This window comes from Salvelinus sp. IW2-2015, unplaced genomic scaffold (genome assembly GCF_002910315.2).
Source record: "Salvelinus sp. IW2-2015 unplaced genomic scaffold, ASM291031v2 Un_scaffold2998, whole genome shotgun sequence".
NCBI classification, from domain to species: domain Eukaryota; kingdom Metazoa; phylum Chordata; class Actinopteri; order Salmoniformes; family Salmonidae; genus Salvelinus; species Salvelinus sp. IW2-2015.
Genome location: NW_019944291.1, coordinates 87,138 through 108,389, shown reverse-complemented (window position 1 = coordinate 108,389; position 21,252 = coordinate 87,138). Strand labels below are relative to the sequence as shown.

At 44.4% G+C, this 21,252-nt stretch overlaps 3 protein-coding genes across 4 annotated transcripts; 2 read left to right on the top strand and 1 right to left on the bottom strand.

Annotated features, from left to right (window-relative positions):
• Positions 1 to 3,158: 3,158 nt before the first annotated feature.
• On the top strand, positions 3,159 to 6,648 carry LOC112075135 (myoneurin). Of its 2 annotated transcripts, none has more exons than XM_024142169.2 (2): positions 3,159 to 4,043; positions 4,664 to 6,648. In XM_024142169.2, exons 1-2 carry the CDS (start codon positions 3,616 to 3,618, stop codon positions 5,898 to 5,900), a joined length of 1,665 nt encoding a protein of 554 aa, XP_023997937.1. In that variant the 5' UTR covers positions 3,159 to 3,615; the 3' UTR covers positions 5,901 to 6,648. The 2 variants fall into 2 exon arrangements, with proteins under 2 accessions (XP_023997937.1, XP_023997939.1); XM_024142171.2 differs by lacking the exon at positions 3,159 to 4,043 and adding an exon at positions 4,078 to 4,266.
• A 960-nt stretch (positions 6,649 to 7,608) lies between these two features.
• LOC112075134 (P2Y purinoceptor 8) lies at positions 7,609 to 12,448 on the top strand. Its single transcript, XM_024142167.2, has 3 exons — positions 7,609 to 7,758; positions 10,843 to 11,183; positions 11,412 to 12,448. The coding sequence occupies exons 2-3, from the start codon at positions 10,935 to 10,937 to the stop codon at positions 12,186 to 12,188; spliced, it is 1,026 nt and encodes a 341-aa protein (XP_023997935.1). The 5' UTR covers positions 7,609 to 7,758; positions 10,843 to 10,934; the 3' UTR covers positions 12,189 to 12,448.
• A 1,947-nt stretch (positions 12,449 to 14,395) lies between these two features.
• Positions 14,396 to 20,920, bottom strand: LOC112075136 (protein FAM171B-like). The gene is given in 9 exon segments (XM_070440781.1): positions 14,396 to 15,962; positions 16,249 to 16,372; positions 16,548 to 16,667; positions 17,114 to 17,263; positions 17,726 to 17,884; positions 18,033 to 18,125; positions 19,003 to 19,235; positions 20,582 to 20,656; positions 20,658 to 20,920. Coding segments are annotated over 9 exon segments (2,514 nt in total). The 5' UTR covers positions 20,879 to 20,920; the 3' UTR covers positions 14,396 to 14,623.
• Positions 20,921 to 21,252: the final 332 nt, after the last annotated feature.

Genomic DNA, 21,252 nt, shown 5'->3' with positions numbered 1-21,252 from the left:
AATCTCTAAACTACTAACACACACAGCCTCAGAAACTTTCATATGATATTTTGTGTGTGTGTGTGTGTGAAGGTGCTGGCAGACAGGGAGGGTGTGGGAGTGGGTGTCATGTGTGCCAACACTGTTTTCAGGACCTAATGTTTGCCAGTTCAACTCTTTGCTGAGTTACGAGGTACAATAAGTACATAGCCATGGGTTTGTCTAGGATTGAGAGTGTGAGTAGATGTGTGTGTGTTTGTGTGTGTGTGTTTGAGGGGAAGAATGAGAAATATGGAGAGTAAACGTGTGATATTACCCAGCACTCATTTCCTGACGACTCAAACTGAATTCTTCCACTGTTCTATGTTCGCTACATACTTCAATCTGAGACTGCCATTGTTGAAGTCGTTAGTGGTGACATCAAAATGAAAGGTCATGTACAAAACAGAAGGAGTTGTCAGTGATTGTATCATCTCTAACCAATCAGAGTATCAAAGCCAATGCCAAATTTTCACAACACTACTTTACCCACATGTGTTCTGGCTTTGCCCCAACCCATCGGTTTCTGGGACCAATCAGAGTGTTTAGAATGTGTTTGCGTTCTAGAAATCGTCGGGGAGGTACTCAGATTCAGACTAATTGCAGAGAATAAACTTACATCCATGGGCGTGGCGTTTGGCCGGAGCAGAGAGTTTGGGTAGCCAGGCAACAGYWTTCATTGTTTACAACAATGTCAAGGCACCATGCTCCTTCTGTTCAACTTCYCCTAACCAGTTCSTCAACCACAGGTCTTTCTGTTCCGCCTTCCACACGTTTTTACTCTGTATCTGGGTCGTTTCTACGGTTTGAGGGGAAAAATAAGAGGCTCTGTCATAGTGGTGTCATATGTGCAACACTGTTTTCAGGACCTGTTTGCCAGTTCAACTCTTTGCTGAGTTACAAGGTACATTAAATGGCCATGCGTTTGTCTAGGATTGAAAGTGTGTGTGTGTGGTTTAGGGGTAAGCTGAGAAATCCAGAGCTTAAATTGTGTGATATTGCCCAGCACTCATTGTTTACAATAATGTCAAGGCACCATGCTCCTTCTGTTCAACTTCTCCTAACCAGTCTCTCAACCACAACTCTCTCTGTTCCGCCTTTCACACGTACTCTGTATCTGGGTCGTTTCTACGGTTTGAGGGGAAGTGAGGGGGAAATAAGAGGCTGGGAAACACCAAAGGCTACAAAATGTCCACCCTGTTTGATTTTTGTGATGTTTAATTGATACAACTTTTATTGGAGATTTACACATTWGGAGCAAAAGGATTCACAAGCCAAAATCAAAGCTGCATTTCATTCCGAAAACCTGTCCCCTCTGTTTGTCCCTCTATCCTTTGCTTTGCACAGTTGACTATTTCAAAATGTCTAAAGTACTGAATGGCRCTGCCCATGCTAAAACAGCTTTTGGGCACTAGAGTCCTCTATCTCTATGAGAAAGCCCTCAWTGGCCTGCCCTGTTCTTATTATACCTCAGTGGTGTGTCACAGCAGCCATTAGTGCACATATATAAAGATGAGTTAAAGATKTTCTACCTCCATGGTGGAAACCTAAATATCACTTRAGCTGTGTTCGAATACTCATACTAACCTCACTAACCGTACTATTTGTGACGTGAATTGAKTATRTAGTATGCTTATTGGTCATAGTATGGATATAGTTAGTATGCCAAAAGTTMCCGGATGTCGTACTAAATTTGCCAAAATATGAAGTATACACGCAGAGGACACTATTTCCGTACTTTAGGGCCCATAAWGCAATTCTTCAGGAAATGGGCATGGCTTCACATCGTTTTCCGATATGAAGAAAATGGCGGGAAATATGCAGCCGAAGTACGAGAGCGGATACAAATTCATTGCTTTAACTAATTAAGACAAACGTTAAGAAAATGTTGAGCAATGTAATAMAGTAATGAYTTTTMAAATAAGTTACTTTACACGTTATGTTGGCTGACAATTTGTCAGCTACGCTGTCCTTACGAAYCACATTGCATATCATTRCAGCAGTATGTACCGGTATCTTAGCTACSTACCTAACATTAGTTGGCTACTARCTTATACATCAAACTTGCCAGTATATTAACTATAGGCTAACTAACTAACTACCCAATGTTGATTGACTTGATTATTCCCGTCATTCTTAGCTAWATGGTACAGTCGTTGTGYRTTCTCAATGGACATTCGGGTGCTTTCATSAATTCGCTCTKGCCATCTACTCCGACTTTGCAACTTCAACTACAGGTACAGTATTGCAACTTCGGACTATTTCTGGTCTAGTGTTTGATGACAACGGAATACACTGCTCAGCCTCACATAACTAGAAAGAGATTCTCATGATTAAAATGGTGTCCGACTAGAAAAAAATCTAAATATACACATTGCGAGATATTTCCATAGGAAAACAATGGGGGGAGCTCAGTGTTCCAAGGGCAAAAGGTATTTCGTGGCTAGTGTTTGATGACAGCAGAATACACTGCCCAGCCTTACACAATTAGAAACAGGAGATTCTCATGATCAAAATAGTGTCCAATTAAAAAAAAGATCTAAATATACACATTACGAGATATTTGACGAAATAGACAGACATACCTATATTTCCCTATAGGAAACAATGGGACGACCTCAGAGTTCCATGAGTAACATTTTGTTGTTGTTTACATTTGAACTACAAACAACGTGTCTCATTGCCAACAATAGCAAAGCATGCATTGTGACGTAGAACGTTCAGAAGGCGAGTAGGTGCTCAATAGAACTAATAGGAGCTGGCAGGGTGAAAAATGCCTTAAAATAAGGCCTTTTTTTYCGTGATTACTTCAAAACTACGGCAAGCAGCTGGGACATATAGTAAAACTATGAAACTGSGCTCCATGACAGATGTGACGAACTAGTTATCGGAAAAAAGCATTGTTAAAAATGTCATGTGTCCAGCCTATTACAGTCACCAACGCACTGGATAACATGAACACTGCCGAACCAGGTCTGCTAGGCACAGGTGTCAAACTCATTCCACGGGGGGCCGAGTGTCTGCGGGTTTTCGCTCCTCCCTTGTACTTGATTGATGAATTAACATCACTAATTAGTTAGGAACTCCCCACACCTGGTTGTCTAGGGCTTTATTGAAAGGAAAAACCAAAAACCTGCAGACACTAGGCCCTCCGTGGAATGAGTTTGACACCCCTGTAGGGCGAGTAAAATGGTCAAAGTGTTCTCATTTGTGTCTGGAAGTAGCTAGCAAGCTAGCCAACGTTAGCTTGGGTGCCGTTGTAAGGTCAGAACGCTCAAATCAACCCTACTCCTTGGCCCGAGCGTCTAGTGTGCGCTCGAAGAGCGAAAAACGCTCTGAATTTACAAACGGACAATCTGACAACGCTCTAAATTTACGAGCGCACTCTGGCACTGAATTTAAGAACACACCCGAATTCGTAAAATGTCTAACTAGTAATTTCTTATGCTAGCTAGCTAGCGAGAGGTTGCATCGCAACAGCATCAACTTCCGGTAGACAGGTGAAGAACTACTACGCTCAATTGAAAGCATACTGTTCGTTTACAGTATGCTAAAATGAACTAATAGTATATACTCATTAAGTATGTAGTACACCGTATGTTAGTATGGGTTTTCGATCACAGCTTTGGTGTTTACCCCAGTTTACTCTATTTACAAAACGCCGACAAGGTGCATTGTCCTGGGCTGCAAACCACCAGTTTCCACTCTTTTCCAGAAGACTACATCGTATTCCTAAAATTGGTGGAATTCGCCTCCTTACACGAGAATGGCGTATTGAACGGCACTCGGATATGCGAGGCTCATTTCAGCAAAGAATGTTTTCGACTCCATACACCGAGAAAGAGATTGTTGTGGGATGACGCGGTTCCCACGATTTATCCCAGCGATATCCCGAGCAGAACCTATACTTCTTCACCTTCTGTTAGCCAAAAKGACGAGAAGAAGCAACACAGAGCGAACCAAGAAGTTCAGGATAGACCACGCATGGATTATTCTGTTATACAGAACAGCAGGGAGCCGAAACGGTGAGTAGAGAGTTAATGATGGAGGCTACGTCACTTCAACGTACTGAGCGTCATTTCTGATAAGCCAAAGAAAGGCTCCCCAGGAAAAACTGTTACATTATAGCAGATTTTTGCTATTTCATCAAATTATTCGGCAAAATGTAAACGAACAGCAATCAGGCATTGTCTATCTAGTCACGGAAATATGGAATGTGTGTTTCATTGGCTTTTTGAGAATTGATAGGTGAGTTAAAATGTACATTTTCGAACGAACTATGTGCTATTGTTTACACAGTAAGCTAGCTTGAGTTAGGCTAAATCTATTTTGGAATGAACTAGCATACTTTCATTCTGTGAACATGGCTGGAATTATGCCTCTACAATGCCGGATGTGAATCTAGATTAAGCTAGTGTCAAATGTTGACACCTGCACAACGTTGTTAGTGACATAGATTTTCTGATGTACAGACGGGCTACAATGCTAGCTTGTACATTTGTATGCATTTGGACAACTGTTAAATTACGTTGTCATTACTAATGTATTACTAACAACACTTATGTATTACATACATTCAGTCGTATTCAAATAAACAACAATCAATAATTAAAACGGCAAGTTTTTCACTCCCCTCTGTGTCCAGTGAGCTCCAGTCAATGGAAGCCGTGATGGAGGTTAAGGACTCAGAGACAGCCATGATGGGTTTTAAGAAGTCAACGGAAGCAACAATGGGCGTTAAGGAGTCAATTTCAGCCGCAATGGACGTGAAGGAGTCCATGTCAGCCATGATGGAAGTTAATGAGTCAGAGTCAAAAGAAGCCATTGTGGACATTAAGGAGTCACAGGGAGCTGTTATGGAACTCAAGAGGCAGTCTTCCTCCTCTGGCGGCCAGGGGCGGGACAGAGACCGGGAGTCAGACAGCTATCTCCAGCACCTCCAGTGTCCCCACTGTCTGCTCCAGTGTAAGAGCCACTGCAGCTACCTCATCCACATCGCTAAGATCCACCCAAGCCGCCTGGATGACACGCCTGTGGGTCGCCTGGGCAACGCCATCTTCTACCAGCGCACGGCACGGCTGTTCCACTGCAGCGTGTGTTTCCACACGGCCAGGGAGTTCCCTCGACTCTACGACCACCTGCTCACCTGCCACTGYCTCTCTGGGAAGGGCCAGGGAGAKGGGGGAGAARAGGGCGGTGAGGAGGGAGAAGGGGATGAGCGTAGGGGGGAGGGGGGAGAAGAACAGGAAGGTATCAGTGTAGATGTGCTGTCAAAAGACAGTAGTCATCCTTCCAGTGAGCCCAAGGCAGAAGAGGAGGATGAGGACAAAGGAGGAGTGAAGCAAGAGGAGGAAGGTAGGAAAAGAGGACTAGAGGAGATGGAGGGAGGCGAGGACAACGAAGAGGACTCCCGCTCAGCCGGCAGCCCCATGAAACGAAAGAGAAGCTCTATGGCAGGCAGTGAGGAAGATGATCAYGACGAAGAGGAAGAGGAGGAGCTACAGACCAACAACAACAAAAAAAGTGACAAACACAAAAAGCAGGAAGAGGCCTTCCTGACCAAATATATCCAGCGCCAGGGGGGTCGYTACAACTGTSGCCTGTGCGGCAAGCGCTCCAAGATGAAGGGCCATGCCATCTACCACGTGAGCTACAAGCACGACGTGCCCAAACCTTACTGCTGTAAAGAGTGTAGCAAGGCCTTCATACTAGAGTATTCGCTACTCAAMCATATCTACCACAACCACAGACAGGGCATGTACCGCTGCCTCTTCTGCCCCTTCAGCTCTGACGTGGTGTGGGGCATAAAACGCCATGGCAACCGCTGCAATGCCCGAAGCGGGGAGGGGGAKGAGGGGGAGGGCAGCAATGGAGAAGAGTGATTGGTTAATGGTTGCTAACACATACTGTACCTTGGTAATCAGGAGAAGGGACACTACAGCCAGGCCTACATTATCTAGGTTCTAGAATCTCTTTGCATTGTGCATCTACTAGGCTAGTAACCCTAGGTACAGTAGATTCTCAGTGAAGTATGTATTTACTTCCTCTGTACACACAGTGATGAAGAATGATGTACTTTGTCATTCTGTTGACTTTTCCTGATACACTTCTGTGGAGCAGATGGACTCAAATGTGGAATATGTACTTTGTGAACTCGCAAATAACCGTAATATGTACATGACAGCTATTGATGACTCATTTTGCTACACAATGAAACTATCAACTGACAAAACATGTTTTTTGTGTGTTTTTTACCTGCCTTTGTATTATCTTTATTACCTGGGATGTGTTTGTATCTTAGAAAACAATACAATAAAAAGAATACATCAATTTTAGGTACAATTTAGCCGACTTCCTCTGCCATAGAAGTCTAGACACACACCCACACCTGCAGCACAGGAGGTGTGAAACAAACCGTTTGCATCCTGTGCTGCAGGTGTGTGTGTGATTTTGGGCTGTTCCTTACACCTCTCCACTGTGGTTTCCTGAACTAACAACAGCTTTTTGTTGTGAGTAGGCTACAGCAGTGTCTCACAACCCATTCTTGTATTTCATACACTGAACAAAAATAAACCCCACATGTAAAGTGTTCCGTTTCATGTGCTGAAATTAAAAATCTCAGAAATGTTCCATATGCACAAAAAGTTTATTTCTCTCAGATTTTGTGCACAAATTTGTTTACATCCATCCCTGTTGGTGACTATTTCTCCTTTGCCAAGATTATCCATCCACCTCACAGGTGTGGCATATCAATAAGCTGATAAAACAGCATGATTATTACACAGGTGCACCTTGTGCTGGGGAGAATAAAAGGCAAGTTCTGTCAAACAACACAATGCCACAAATGTCTCAAGTTTTGATGGAGCGTACAATTAGCATGCTGACTGCAGGAATGTCCACCAGAGCTTTTTTTTTTCYAGAGAAAGGAATGGTAATTTCTCTACCATAAGCTGCCTCCAATGTCTTTTTAGAGAATTTGACAGTATGTCCAACCGACCTCACAACCGCAGACCATGTGTAACCAAACCAGCCCAGGACCTTCACATCCGTCATCTTCACCTGCGGGATGTCTGAAGGGGTGTGTGGGGGGTGCTGAGGAGTATTACTGTCTGTCAAATGTTGAAAAACTCATTCTGATTGGCTTGAGCTTGGCTCCCCAGTGGGTTGGCCTGGCTGCCAAGTGGGTGGGCCTATGCCCTCCCAGGACCACCCATGGCTGCGCCCTTACCCAGTCATGTGAAATCCATAGATTAGGGCCTAATGAATGTATTTCAATTGACTGAATATCTTATATGAGCTGTAACTCAGTAAAATCTTTGAAATTGTTGCATGTTGCAAATATATTTTTGTTCAGTATATATTTTGTATTAAACAGCACTAGATTGGTGATATGAGAGGAAACTGCTTTTGCATAGTATTAAGATGTGTATTTCATTTAAGAACAGGGAGTAAAGGTACAGTAGGTGGTTTCCTTTCTGTCTCCACAAACTGTTGTGTTCAGCTACTGTATTTTCCTTTGCAGTGACACAGATAGTGCCTTTTCACCACGTGTCAACAGCATGCACCCTGGTACACTACAGGCACATGTTCAGTTCCTTAGTGGTGAGGGATAGCGAACCAACATCATTGTCATTGGGCAAGACACAGAACAAATAATTTCTAACACATTTCCTGTGTGATATTGCTGATTACACACTTGAATGTAGCAGCACTGACAGTGCGCATCACATGTGCATAAAGGTAAGTCACCAACAATACATTTCATTAATCAGTTTAGATTTTACAGATAAATGTTCTTCCATGGAGATGTTAGCTGTAAGTGTTAATTTTATTCTTGGTCACAGTTTTATTTCTATAGTTCACTGACACTAGCTAGTTTTCCATCCGATTGGCGACAGATTTTCATGCGAATTTTCGAAACTGCGCATAAAAACCATATTTTTGTTTATTTAAAAAAAACATTTATTTTATTTTTCTTCTTTAAAACCATATTGACTTGTTGCAGATACAAGGCTGTGCGTCATGACGTGGTGCACATATAAATACAATTTGCGATTAAATTCCCATGTACCGAATAAAAAATAGAAGTTAAATGGGTTTCCATCACATTTTTAACTCTACTGGTGGGTTTGTCACACAGTTGTTTGCCTTATATAGTGAGTGTGCCCCGCTCTGGTATAGGCACATGCGCTGTATCCAACAGCAAGCAGGGCGCAGATAGCGCTGTTGTCTAGAGCACATGTATTGCCTACATGGTGAGATTATTATGGACAAAAAACATCTAGATTATTTTTATTTGTCAAACGGCAGAAAGGATCATGTTCAATGCGCTTTTTTAAAATCGGTGCTGGATTATGGTGATATTGTCTATATGCAGGCCTCAGCAAGTACCTTAAAAACTCTTGACACAGTGTATCATGCTGCTTTAAGATCTATTACAAACGCTAGATCATTTACGTCATCCCGCACTGATTTTAATCCGCCAAGAAGTCCCTTTGGTGGAAACACTCCACTGGTGGGGAAATGCACGTATTTTCTTTATGCGGGGTTGAGAATACTAGTATGAAAATCTGTTGCCAATTGGATGGAAACCTAGCTATTGAAATCAGAGTGGAAAATCAGTGAGGTTTCATCTCAATGACCGCATACATAGCCTGGGAGATTTTTTTTATAACAATTCATAAGCTTCACAATGCTGCTTCACAGCTCTACACCTACTTCAAGCTATCTAAATCAAATTAAATCTACGTTTTTTTGTTGTTGACATGTAAGTGGTGCAAATTCTTATCAGCAAGCTTCCTCGACAGTAAAAAAAGTGCTAAAAAGTAAAATACTAYAGTACCAGTCAAAAGTTTGTACACACCTACTCATTCAAGTTTCATMATTTATTTTTTTGTTGTTGCTATTTTCAACATTGTAGAATAATAGTGAAGACATCAAAACAATGAAATAGCACATATGGAATCATTTAGTAACCAAAAAAAGTGTTAAACAAATACAAATGTATTTGATATTTTAGACTGTTCAAAGTAGCCACCCTTTGCCTTGATGACAGCTTTGCACACTGTTGGCATTCTCTCTCTAAACACGCATTTGGCAGATGTTTTTGCAGGTGTAGCGAAACACTGCACCCTGTGCATATGACAACAACAAAAGAACGTTGATTTAATTTGATTTAGATACTTGAACTCTGAAGCATTTATTTGGGCTGCAATCTGAGGTGCAGTTAACTCCAATAAACTTATCCTCTGGGTCTTCCTTTCCTGTGGCGGTCTTCATGAGAGCCAGTTTCATCATAGCGCTTGATGGTTTTTGCAACAGCACTTTAAGAAACTTTCAAAGTTCTTGAAATGTTCTGCATTGGCTGACCATCATGTCTTAAAGTAACGATGGACTTTCGTTTCTCTTTGCTTATTTGAGCTGTTCTTGCCATAATATGGACTTGGTCTTTCACCAAACAGGGCTATCTTCTGTATACCACCCCTACCACAACTGATTGGCTCAAATGCATTAAGAAGGAAAGAAATTCCACAAATTAACATTTAACAAGGCACACCTGTTAATTTAAATGCATTCCAGGTGACTACTTCATGAAGCTGGTTGAGCGAATGCCAAGAGTGTGCAAAGCTGTCATCAAGGCAAAGGGTGGCTATTTTGAAGAATCTGAAATATATTTAGATTTGTTTCACACTTTCTGGTTGCTGCATGATTCCATATCTTATTTCATATAGTTGATATCTTCACTATTATTCTACAATGTAGAAAATAGTAAAAAATAAAGAAAAACCCTTGAATGAGTAGGTGTGTCCAAACCTTTGACTGGTACTGTAGATCTGATCTCTCCAACCCTGTTACTGGAGAGCTACCGTTCTGTTGGTTTTCTCTCCCACCAGGTTTCTGTAGAGCTACCGTCCTATAGGTTTTAAGTCCAACCCTGTTACTGGAGAGCTACCGTTCTGTTGGTTTTCTCTCCCACCAGGTTTCTGTAGAGCTACCGTCCTATAGGTTTTAAGTCCAACCCTGTTACTGGAGAGCTACTCTCCTGTAGGTTTTTACTCCATCTCTGTTCCCGGAGAGCTACCGTCTTGTAAGTTTTCACTCCAACAATGTTCCTGGAGAGCTACCGTCTTGTAAGTTTTCACTCCAACAAGGTTCCTGGAGAGCTACCGTCTTGTAAGTTTTCACTCCAACAATGTTCCTGGAGAGCTACCGTCTTGTTCCTGGCCCCTGGGTGCACATTTATTTTCTTCCCTAGCACTACACAGCTGATTCAAATAACCAATTAATCATCCAGCTTTGATTATTTGAATCAGCTGTGTAGTGCAAAAACTACACTACCCCTGGACCGAGTTTTGGAAACCCTGTACTAGAGCAATAGGTCAACAGCATGTAGAAGGCATGAATGCAAAATACAAATAATATGTCAATTGGAAAAAGTAACTAACTTCACCTCAAGCTGTTTATGACAGTACATTTCCTGTTCCAATTTGTATTTCCACATACACAGATGTGAAATAGGGACGATGGAAAGTCCCATGTGAGCATTACAACAATTTGCATTCACCTCTTAAAAGGAACATCAGGGGCTTTCTCCAGTTTTAGTCACGGTGTGAATAGTGAAACTAGTGTAACGTTAGTATAGTGTCAGAGGAAAACATTGTTCGTCTTTCACATGGATGAATTAGCATCACACTGTTTCTACATTCAACAACACTACTATCTCGTTGCCTAACCAATATCTTTTACTTCCTCCAACATAGTGTGGTTTTGGTGTATTCAAATGGAATGTAATAACACTCTCTTTTCTTCCCTTATCATTCCCAGTAATGCTTGTACCCCAACCTAAGTGACAGGACCGGTCACCCTGGTCAACTCTCCCTGTTGCTGTGGTCACCTTACTGTTGTGGTCAGTCACGATGAACACCTCCTCAGAAGCGGTGGCCAGAGGGSTCAACAACGCCACCCTGGAGATGCTGGTCAGTCCTGTGATGACCGTGGCTGTGCCTGTTATTTACCTGKCTGTGTTTGTGTGCAGTACCCCCTGCAACCTGCTGTCTCTGGTAGCGCTGCTGAACGTCCATTACAAACGCCACACTCCCACGTCTGTGTTTGCCATCAACCTGTCGCTGGCAGACCTGCTCTACAGCGCCTTCCTGCCCCTACAGGTGAGTCACTGCCACTACAGGTAACACACAGCGCATTCATAAGTGCCATGTACAAGGTTGTCTCTGACACTCTGGCACCGGTTACAACTAATCTGCACTGTTATTGCTGTCACATGTCACTAAGTTTCTACATAAACTTTTCCTTTCTAGTTGGACAGCTAATATTTGATGACCACTAAGCCCATCTCTCTCTCTCTCTCTCTCTCTCTCTCTCTCTCTCTCTCTCAGGTGTTGTACCACCTGTGGGGTAATGACTGGCCGTGGGGCGCTGCCCTCTGTGGCCTCACCACCACAGCCCTCAACTGCAACATGCATTGCTCCGTYCTCACCACCTGTGCCATYGCGCTCGAGCGYTACTGCGGTGTCGTACGCCCRCTACGCACCAAACACTGGCGCACCGCCCGGAGAGCCACCATCGCCTGCGTCCTCATCTGGGCATTTGTTCTGATTACTCAGACRCCCTTGSTCCWCCGTGACCTCACCCTYCGGGTCGTCGAGCTAARCATCACRACCTGCTTCGACGTGCTTCCRCGTRAACTGTTCATTCACCAATCAGTAGCCTATYTCTACTTCCTAGTGGTTCTGCTGATGTTCTACGTGTTGCCGTTAGCCGTCCTGGTCAGCTGTTACGTTGCCGTGGCGAGAGGCCTGCACAGGTCGTTGCCGACGGCAGCTGAAGGCAGTGATGGTAAGAGGGAAGTGTTGTCAAGGCGACGGGCTCAGACCACAGTCGCCTTGGCAACCCTGTGCTTTGTGGTGTGTTACCTACCAACSATCACCCTTCATGGCCTGCACTTAGTCTTCCACGCCCAGGGCAAGAGYCTGTACAGATACTAYAAACTAGCGCTGAGCATCAACAGCCTCAACTGCTGCTTTGACCCGTTTGTGTACTACTTTGCGTCGAGGGAGTTCCGGCTGGCTCTGAGGAGGCTGCTGGGGCGGTGTGTCCCACTGGGAGAGGGGGAGGAGCTTGGCACCTCTGAGCTGGTGTCCATGACTGGGTAGACTAGGGAATCTAAGGGCCACTACTAGGCTGTAGTTGATCACTAGATAGTCATGCTGGAATGGACAAAGTATGCAGATGCCATAGCAAATGACCCAAACTGTAAATACAAAATAATCTATTTTGTTATTTTATGGACAGAGCCTGTGCGGTCTTCATTATAAAGCTGTTTATGCAATTGTTGTCAATGCTAATTTTTTTATAGTTATTCTGACTTCATTCCATTGACATTTATTATTGAATAAATCTTAGACATGCATCATCTTGGTATCAAGTGAGTTTATTACTTAGGCATTGATAAGTGCACAAAAAGGCAGACTAATCACACTACTGTAATATACTGACGTAATCAACACAAGAAATGCCCGTTTCAAAAGCCTGAATGCCAGTTAATGTTAAATGAACACGGACAGTAGAAATACACTACATTACAATGAAATAAATACAAGGAAATACATTCAGTGAAGGCCRCTTTGAAAAGAATGGGCCAGTGGGGTCTGTTTYGTCTCTGARAAATATTATTACATACTATACTTTATACAATCCTCCAACGGTTGACACAGCTTGTTTTTCATCAACTTCATCAGTGGCGAACACAACAACAACAAAATGTTCAGCATTCAATCATTTTAAGCTTCATAAATCATCGCTGCATTCGTCAGGTGTATAACTTGCGCTGCTACATTTAGAAGGTACAAGTTGCTACGTCGTCAAGCTTTTTACACTCCAGATCACATTTGAACCTATTCATCGCACCAAAGCTAACATACAATAATGTAACAAACCTCTGAAGTAAAGCACAAACACTAAAGCTTGGGTTTATGAATAGTGATGATGGCTCAAAAAAAATCTTTCTTCACTCTGAGAAGCATTCTCTCAGAACATTTKTCTTCGCAGTTGCTGAGAAAGGATAGGACGATGTATGCATACATACATAAAAATACACTATCACACATACTAGATCATATGCTTGAGTATGTACATACCAAATAAAGCTATTCATGTACAGTATTTATCTTCATACACACTGAAGGACTGGCGTGTGTGATGTCACACCACGAGGAAGACTAAATATGGGCAAAATATGAATGACGTTTCAAATTTAGCAGCAGGACGACTGATATCGCTGGTCAGATCATTTTCAGGGGGAGATTGTGTGCTTCTCCAAATATATCAGTCCATCACAGTAATATAGTTTGTGTTCATTTGAAATACCACCTCACTTTTTACAAAAAACAAAAAAAAACTAATTTGAGTGCTTTCATTTATTTGAGTGTTTTATGTTACACTTATTACGTTCTCATTGCAGTGGGTTCTAACCAATCAAATTATATTATGTTATATGTATCGTTCCCAATTGTGCTCCAATGCATCACAAACAGGCAAATGAAAGTGTTCTGTGCWTTTTAGACTGAACAATGAAAGCTTAAACTGACCACCTCCCCATACTCCATCTGTATGTAAGAACARCGATGTGTTGTGTAAGATCTGCTCGTGGAACAGGAATCATTGAACATCAACAGTAACTATTTGAAGAAGAATACGTTAAAGTAATACATGACTGGATTAGTATCCCTCAGACTTAATGTCCCTAAGAGGAGACATCCTTTCCATTGTCTTCACACTACAAGTCAAATACACATACTTTCTCTTTTCATACACAACATTTTACTTTATACCTTTCATGCATTCTCAAAGAAATATGGTATTTTCCCCTTAATAGAGGTGTAAAGATGACCTCTAAAAGGGACAGCTGTGAATCAGTGTCTGGTTTATAAACAGAGCGACAGACAGATGGCTGGGTACAGCCAGTCTTAAACACTGTGAGCAGAGCAGGCAATGGTGTTTATATTGATTTCCTTTAAAGGCAGGCAATCACGGTGGGTAAGTGTCAGTGTTCTGTACAGGAGGACTGTATCACTGTCCGTCTCTGCTGCCAGATCTCATCGGCTCAGCCCAATACAGCCCTCTATCCTCTCTAATTACCCTTCAYTATCTCTCTATACAGTATCTCTAATTCCTCATCGCAGGCAGTGTAAAGAACGCATCTTCTTTGATGCAGATGCCAGGAATGAGACGATCTGAAGCCATACTACTGCTGTGTCGCACTAGCATCTATCTAACTATTCCTTTAAGAAGGACTGGAGCATACACATCCATCAAACCACAGAAAACGCTTTAACATCGCCGTACATTGTCTCAGCCGTCCGTCAATGTACGACCCCTATAGGAAAACAATAAACAATAAACTCAATCCCTTCTTGACAGACTCAACGTTTCTGTAACCATCGCAGCCAATTCAGGAAAAAGCACTGACCATGCAACTGGACATGAAAAAAGCCCATTAACTACTGAATGCCAATCATGTCAATACACTTCCAGAATTGACTGGTAATGAAATAAGTCCCATCCCAGTCCATCTCTGGTGAGCAGTGCCTTAGCTCCGTTTGACCAGCCTCTCTTCTCTGACATGGTGCCTGGCRCTTCTCTTCTCGGCCCTCCCCTTCTCCCTCACCTTCCTCAGCCTGCGTGGGGGCGGTGTCCCCCTCGACTCACTGTCCTCCTGTGCACTGGACGTGTCCATCCCGTCCCTCTCCTCCGGGATATTGGGAATGGCCCCGCTGCTCCCGTCCAGAATGTTCCTCAGGTAGGGGTCTTCAGGGGTGCAGGTGGCGGTGGTGCCGCTCTCACTGCTGCTCAGGTCCTGCTCCTCGCTGTAGCGCCCTCTGCTGTGGTGGGGGAACGAGCCCCGGATGGAAGGCCTCTCTCGCTCCGCCTCCCTCACACTCTGCTGGGGCTCATTCATGTCCACGCCAGAGTCCAGGCTGGTGTCRTTGCTGCTGGGGGGCCGTGGGTGGCGTCCCTGGAGCTCTATGATGGAGTGGCGGACYGAGGCGGCTGGTTTCCCATCCAGGGAGACGAACCAGGCCCTGGGGTGAGGCGACGAGGCCTTGCCTCGGGTCAACTCCAGGAGTGTTCGCTCTGATATCCCCTGAAGTTCACTGGGGCCCCCCATCCCACTGCTGAAGGCCCTCATTCCAGCCGCCTCGTTCAGAGTACCGGGGACGGAAACGGAGGACTCCGGGAGGCTGCTGTAACGGCCCCACGCCCCAGGATTAGAGGCTGGGCCTTGGGGAGTGGTCTCCAGGGCCTGGGGCTGGTCCTGGCCGCCCTGCTGGGGGTTGGCTCCCTGGGCATGGTGGGGGTTCTTAGGGAGGGTCTGGGTGTAGCTGTCCTGACCGCCCTGCTCAGAGTGGGAGTGGGTGTCATAGGCTCCTCCGTTGCGGGGGAAGGTGGCCGACTTGCAGCCTGATCCTTGCTGCTCCCCACCCTGGCTGCTGAAGCGCTCCGGGGCCTGGAGGATGGCCACAGGCTGGTTGTAAAGGTGGAGCAGCTGAGCACCTCCACCCAGGTGGGCTCTGTTCTGCTCCTCTCTGGACCTCTCCCTCAGCCTGGCCACCTCCTCACTGTTGACGTAGTGGTGTGATGCCTGGGGTCCCTTGGCCCCGCTCCCCACATTTTCATACAGGAGGGCGGACCCACGCCCGGGGTCTTCCACATAGATGTTGTAGTTGGCTTTGTTGTGCCTGGGAGCGGAGGGGTCACACTGGACGCTGCGCGAGGCCAGGCCGTGGGCTCTGTCTCCGGGGTGGAAGGACATCATGGCATGGCCCTCCTCCATGTGGGTGGAGGTGGTCTGGTCCTTCTTCAGAACGGACAGCTTAGAGAAYCGTGCTCTCCTCCTCCTCCTCGGCCCCTGAGAGGAACCTGAACCTCTGCAGATGACAGTCAACACAGCAGGTTGATTGAGAAGCAGACAAGGTAGTCAATACACAGTGGGTCTTTTGGGGGATCTTTGTTATGTGTACGTTTAACTTCATATAATCAGCATTTGTGTCAATAATTAGTAGAACAATCCTGGCTATTCAAATGTTTTAAATTGTATAACTTACTGTAAACATTTTGTACAACCCCCTTCGCCCCACACACCCCCATCTGTGATATTTCCAGCTGCAGTTGACACACRATCAGTAACGTTAGTTAATTAGGTTGGTCTCTTACCCACATTGACACAGCAGCACAGCCAGAAACCCCAAGACTATAACCAGWGTCCCACCCAGTATTCCTATGAGCAGGTAGGTGTGGTAGGAGAGGAATTCCATTGAGCTGGCATGGCCCATATAACCTAGACAGGTACAGACAGAGATGAGTTGATTATATTATGTTGATTGTGGTCAATATGTTCTCCAGGATAGTAAGACATGTTTGAAGACAATACTGAGAGTGAGACTCCATCATTTAGTTMATTTGTAACATTCAATTCATGAAAACTTCATTTTGGACCGTTACAATCGTTATACCGTTGGAGGAGGGTAGGGGTGCAGCGATCCAGTAACCCAGGTGAGAAGCAATGTAKGTCCAGACCAGATGATCTCCAACCATCTTCACTATCCCCAGACCCTGGTTCTCCCARGCACCTGGAGGACGAAACATTGTGAGGAAAATGTATGAAGTAAAACTTGGAAGACACAGGCAGATACTTCCAGTTCCACAAAATAAGTGAACACAGGAAGTATTTTGTAAACAAAGCCTTTGAACAAGTTACTAAGGTAGTTCGTCCTAGTCCTTCTGTTGCACTATAAGCTATATTCGTAAAGACACGGAAGGCCCGCACACTGTTATGCTCCCAATCCTCACCTCTTTATTGACAAGGTTTAGATCCAAACCGGATGTTCATCTTTGTTTTGACCAGACGAAGAGCCGGTTTGGATCGAAACATTCCAATAAAGAGGTGAATTGGGAGCATAACAGTGCGCAGGCTTTCCTGTTCTTTACAAGTATTCTTTATTACCCAGCACCTGCTTGTATGTTTTTAAGGATGTGCGTATGACCACAAACTTCTCTAGTAGCTATATTCCCCACCTGTCTTGGTTGTTGAAGTCCCAGGCAGGGAGGGTGTCCGAGGGCCTCAGGTTGGTGGTGTGTGCCAGGGGCAGGGAGATCTGGATGGGGCCTTTCACCTGGACCTCCTGACCACCAGAGTACAGCAGAGTGCTGACCGCTGCATCGCCCGCAACTCAACATCCTGAACACTGAACACACATACAACAGTGGAGGCTGCTGAGGGGAGGACAGGACTCATAATAATGGCTGGAAGGGAGCAAATGGAATGGCATCAAACACATGGAAACCATGGAAACCAAGTGTTTGATGTAATTGATCCCATTCCACTAATTCCGCTCCAGCCATTACCACGAGCCCGTCCTCCCCAATTAAGTTGCACCAACCTCCTGTGACATACAAACACACGGGAGAGAATTACAACATGTCCAACGTTTAAAAATATCGCAGGCTCTACAAACACTACAACATTAAAGAGGAATAGTTTTTCAGCAAATGAACAGGGCTACTTCAGCCAGAATCTTTGAAGTATTCCTCAACTTGGAAGTGTTCAATGCTTACTTTCATGTATCAATACCACCTCTCATTCCATTAGTTTGGTGCACTGCACTCCATGTATTCGATTTGCTGAGCCCACCTGACTTGTTGTGAATGATGCCTGGGGTGCAGTTGACACAGTCCTTGCCTAGGTGGCGCTGTGGCACAGTCAGGTAGGCCATCACTGTGGAGGTGTTACTGCCGTCTGAGAGCATCAGGTGACTCTTGGGGAACTGAACGCTGGGCTGGTAGGAGAAGTCTGTGGAATAAAGAAAACGACAAGATGGAGTTAATTCCTCTACCAAAGCACTTCTGCCACAGTAGACTAAAATTAGTTTTAAAGAGTAAGATGTTGCATCACATTTAGGGTTACGTTCAAGTGACAGTTTCCAGATGCGTGCACATACCAGGTAACTTCCCAGTGATGAGCACGGAGTCGTCAAACAGCCAGATGTTGCCTTGGTTTTGAGGGAGCAGCGATAAGGTCACTGAGGAGAATACTGTAAAAACACATGAGGTCAGGTCAGGTGACATTCCAGTCAGGAAATCACTAGACACTATTGAGATGTACCTTCAAAAGGGTCCCTTTGTAGTGTGTCATGTTTCTGTACTTCTACAAAGACACCAGTAGATGGCGACATTGAAAAGGGCTTTTTATGGTCCTGCGTGTAAGATTAGAGAGAAGGGAGGTGGCTTTTGATGACACAGAGCATAGCTTGTACCACCAGTCACCTCTCTCTCAGTTCTTTCTTTGCCCCCTCTCTCTTTATCTTTCTCTGTTCTCTCTCTCTTTATCTTTCTCTGTTCTCTCTGCCTTATTCAAGAGAGAGAGAGACACAGAGAGAGAGAGAGAGAGAGAGAGAGCAAGAGAGAGAGAGAAGCCCTAAGTCTCCTCTTACTAAATACAGCATGTCAAAATGGTGGTCAGAGTCCCCTTAACATCTTATTCAATACAGCTGCAATTAGCTGACACTAGATATGACATGGCATTATGGTGTTATATTTCAGCACAAAACGCTTGCCTCAGACTCGCTGGCTACACGTGCTATACATAGTGAGTGCATCCTGCTTCTGAGAGTAAGAAATCAATACAATTAATGTAGTGTACGGCATTAAATTGTGCTTTGCTCCAATGCAAAAACAAACACTGATGCTAATGTGCTATGTGACACAGTAGGTGAACATCGTATTTTGCTCATTGTGTCAAATCAATGCTTTAAAGGAAAGGAARCAAACAGCTATATCATTTAGTGGTTTGGGTGAACTATCCCARTTKAAACTCTAGAATTTAGCCACACCCGACACCCATAGGTCAGCTGGTTGGGTGCTTCTCAGGGACKCCTCCAGGTGGGGYCAGACTGTCACAGTGCTACTCACTAGGTCTCTTGGTGGTCCTCCAGGGCAACGGGGTGAGGACGTATCCCTCCATGCTAGCTACAATGGTGAGGCTGAGGCCCAGGCTGTAGGGGACCCTGAGCAGCACCTCTCCCCTCTCCCCAGTCAGGGCCTGGCTACTCAGGGTGTGGTTGACAAACACCCTCCACCTGGGCCCCACCCAGGCGCCGCCGGTCACCTGATCCTTCACCAGGACCCTCAGGCAAAGGGCGGCTCTGGGAGACACAGGAAACAGGAAGTGAGACGCAGAAGTGAGGCAGTTTGTGTATTGCAATGACAAAAGTAATATTAACCTTTGTTTGTATGGCTGATTTTCTACACAGAATTGCAGAACACTAATGTATGTTCATAGAATGTACCAGTGCAGAACACAACCTTTGTGGTGGAACAATATTTACAAACCACATACAAAGAGACAAGACTACACTAAAAGACCAAGGAGGTGCATTTAAAGGTGTTTTCGAAGGTTTATCTGAAGGTGTATGCGGTGTGGGCTTTGTGAATGCAGGGATCCCATTTAACGGTCTCTCCTCAGATTCAGTGGCAGCTCTATGAATTATCTCAGGAACCTTAACTGCACATGAAAATGTGATGAAGCTGAATCTTGAGAGGTAATGAAAAATAGATCAAAGTGCTGTAGCATCTGTGAGAGGTCTGTGCGGTGTCAGACGAGTTCCTCCTACAACACACACACACACACACACACACACCACACAACACACACACACACACACACACACACACACACACACACACACACACACACACACACACACACACACACACACACACACACACACACAGATAGGCCAGGCCCTATTTAGCATACCAGGCTGCCCAACAAACTGCTTCACAACAGCAACAATGAGCAAATGTAGCCTATTTATAGACTACAATCTGTTACTAATCTAATCTGATCATAGTATCATGATAATAACTAATTTGATGAGGCTTAGTCAATTAAATAAAGGACTTTGAAGCAAGGCAATGGTGAAAAAGATATGGTGTGGCGTGCTGTACTAAAGGATTAAAACCCTGATCATTCAACACAGTTTCACACTGGCCATACTGATAATCCCCTAATCTCGAAAACCTTCAAATGAAATCATAACACTAAATCCGATTAGTCCAGGGGAATCTGTCGAGGGACAGACTATTAGATTGCAGTGAAAGTCATAAATCTTAGTAAGATACTTTATATTGAATGTGTATACTCTACAATACGTGAAGACAAAGTTGGTAAAACCGGTGTCATAGTTTACTGATAACGGTTAATCATTGTGTACATTGTTTTAAAACATCATTGTATTTCTGCGAGCATTTGTATGTATTATGTTTGTAGCCTATGTTGAGTGGATAAATACCCAAAATATCATATAGGTTAATATCATCATCATATATCGTCCTTTATGATATATCAATGAGAAATTATATCAGTTCCGTTATCATGCCCAATGTTTTATTCTCTCCACACTGAACATTTTCTCCCCACCATTTTAACATGCTGAACAGGCCCCACAAACCCCAGCCCAACCCAAATATACCGCAAACATGTCTGTACCTGGTGTTAGGGCAGACGAATCTGAACTGATAAAGGGCCGTCTGGCCGGTGATGGACCCGTCTGGGACAGTGGGATGCATTGTCCTCGGCGGCCAGCAGCGTGGGTAGGCCGCGGAGGACACCACCCTCCGGCGCCGCCCTCACGACGCCAGCCCCGCAGGAGATCACAACCAGCGAGAAAAGCAGGTACAGGCGGTCCGCAGGCATGGCGAGAGGGAGCCGCGAACCAAAGACATAACTGCGCGAAATGAGACAGAGAAGGAGGAATGGAGGCCTAGTCTCCGCTTTCTTTGTCATGGAAACCTCATGGTGGAACGGAGGCAGGTAACCTAAGTATGCACAGAAAGGCAGGCAGGCTGGTGCTGATGCTGTGTTTTGGGGCGTACAACAAAAGAGAGGGAGATGGTGCTGTTACATCATAGATACAACTCTACAATGCCCTCTGTCGGAAATGTATTTTTGTACATAAACAAAAAGATGGTACCTACACATGTTATAAATTGATGCCAATAATAGCCACACTCTGCGATGTGCACAATCAAATCAAAGCGGAACATTTAAATAGAGCAAATACATCCCATACATTTCACATGCAAATAGCAAAATATTTATATGTAATGTCTCTATTGTCATGGAAGACTTTCCATGACTGAAACATTACTTTAAAACAA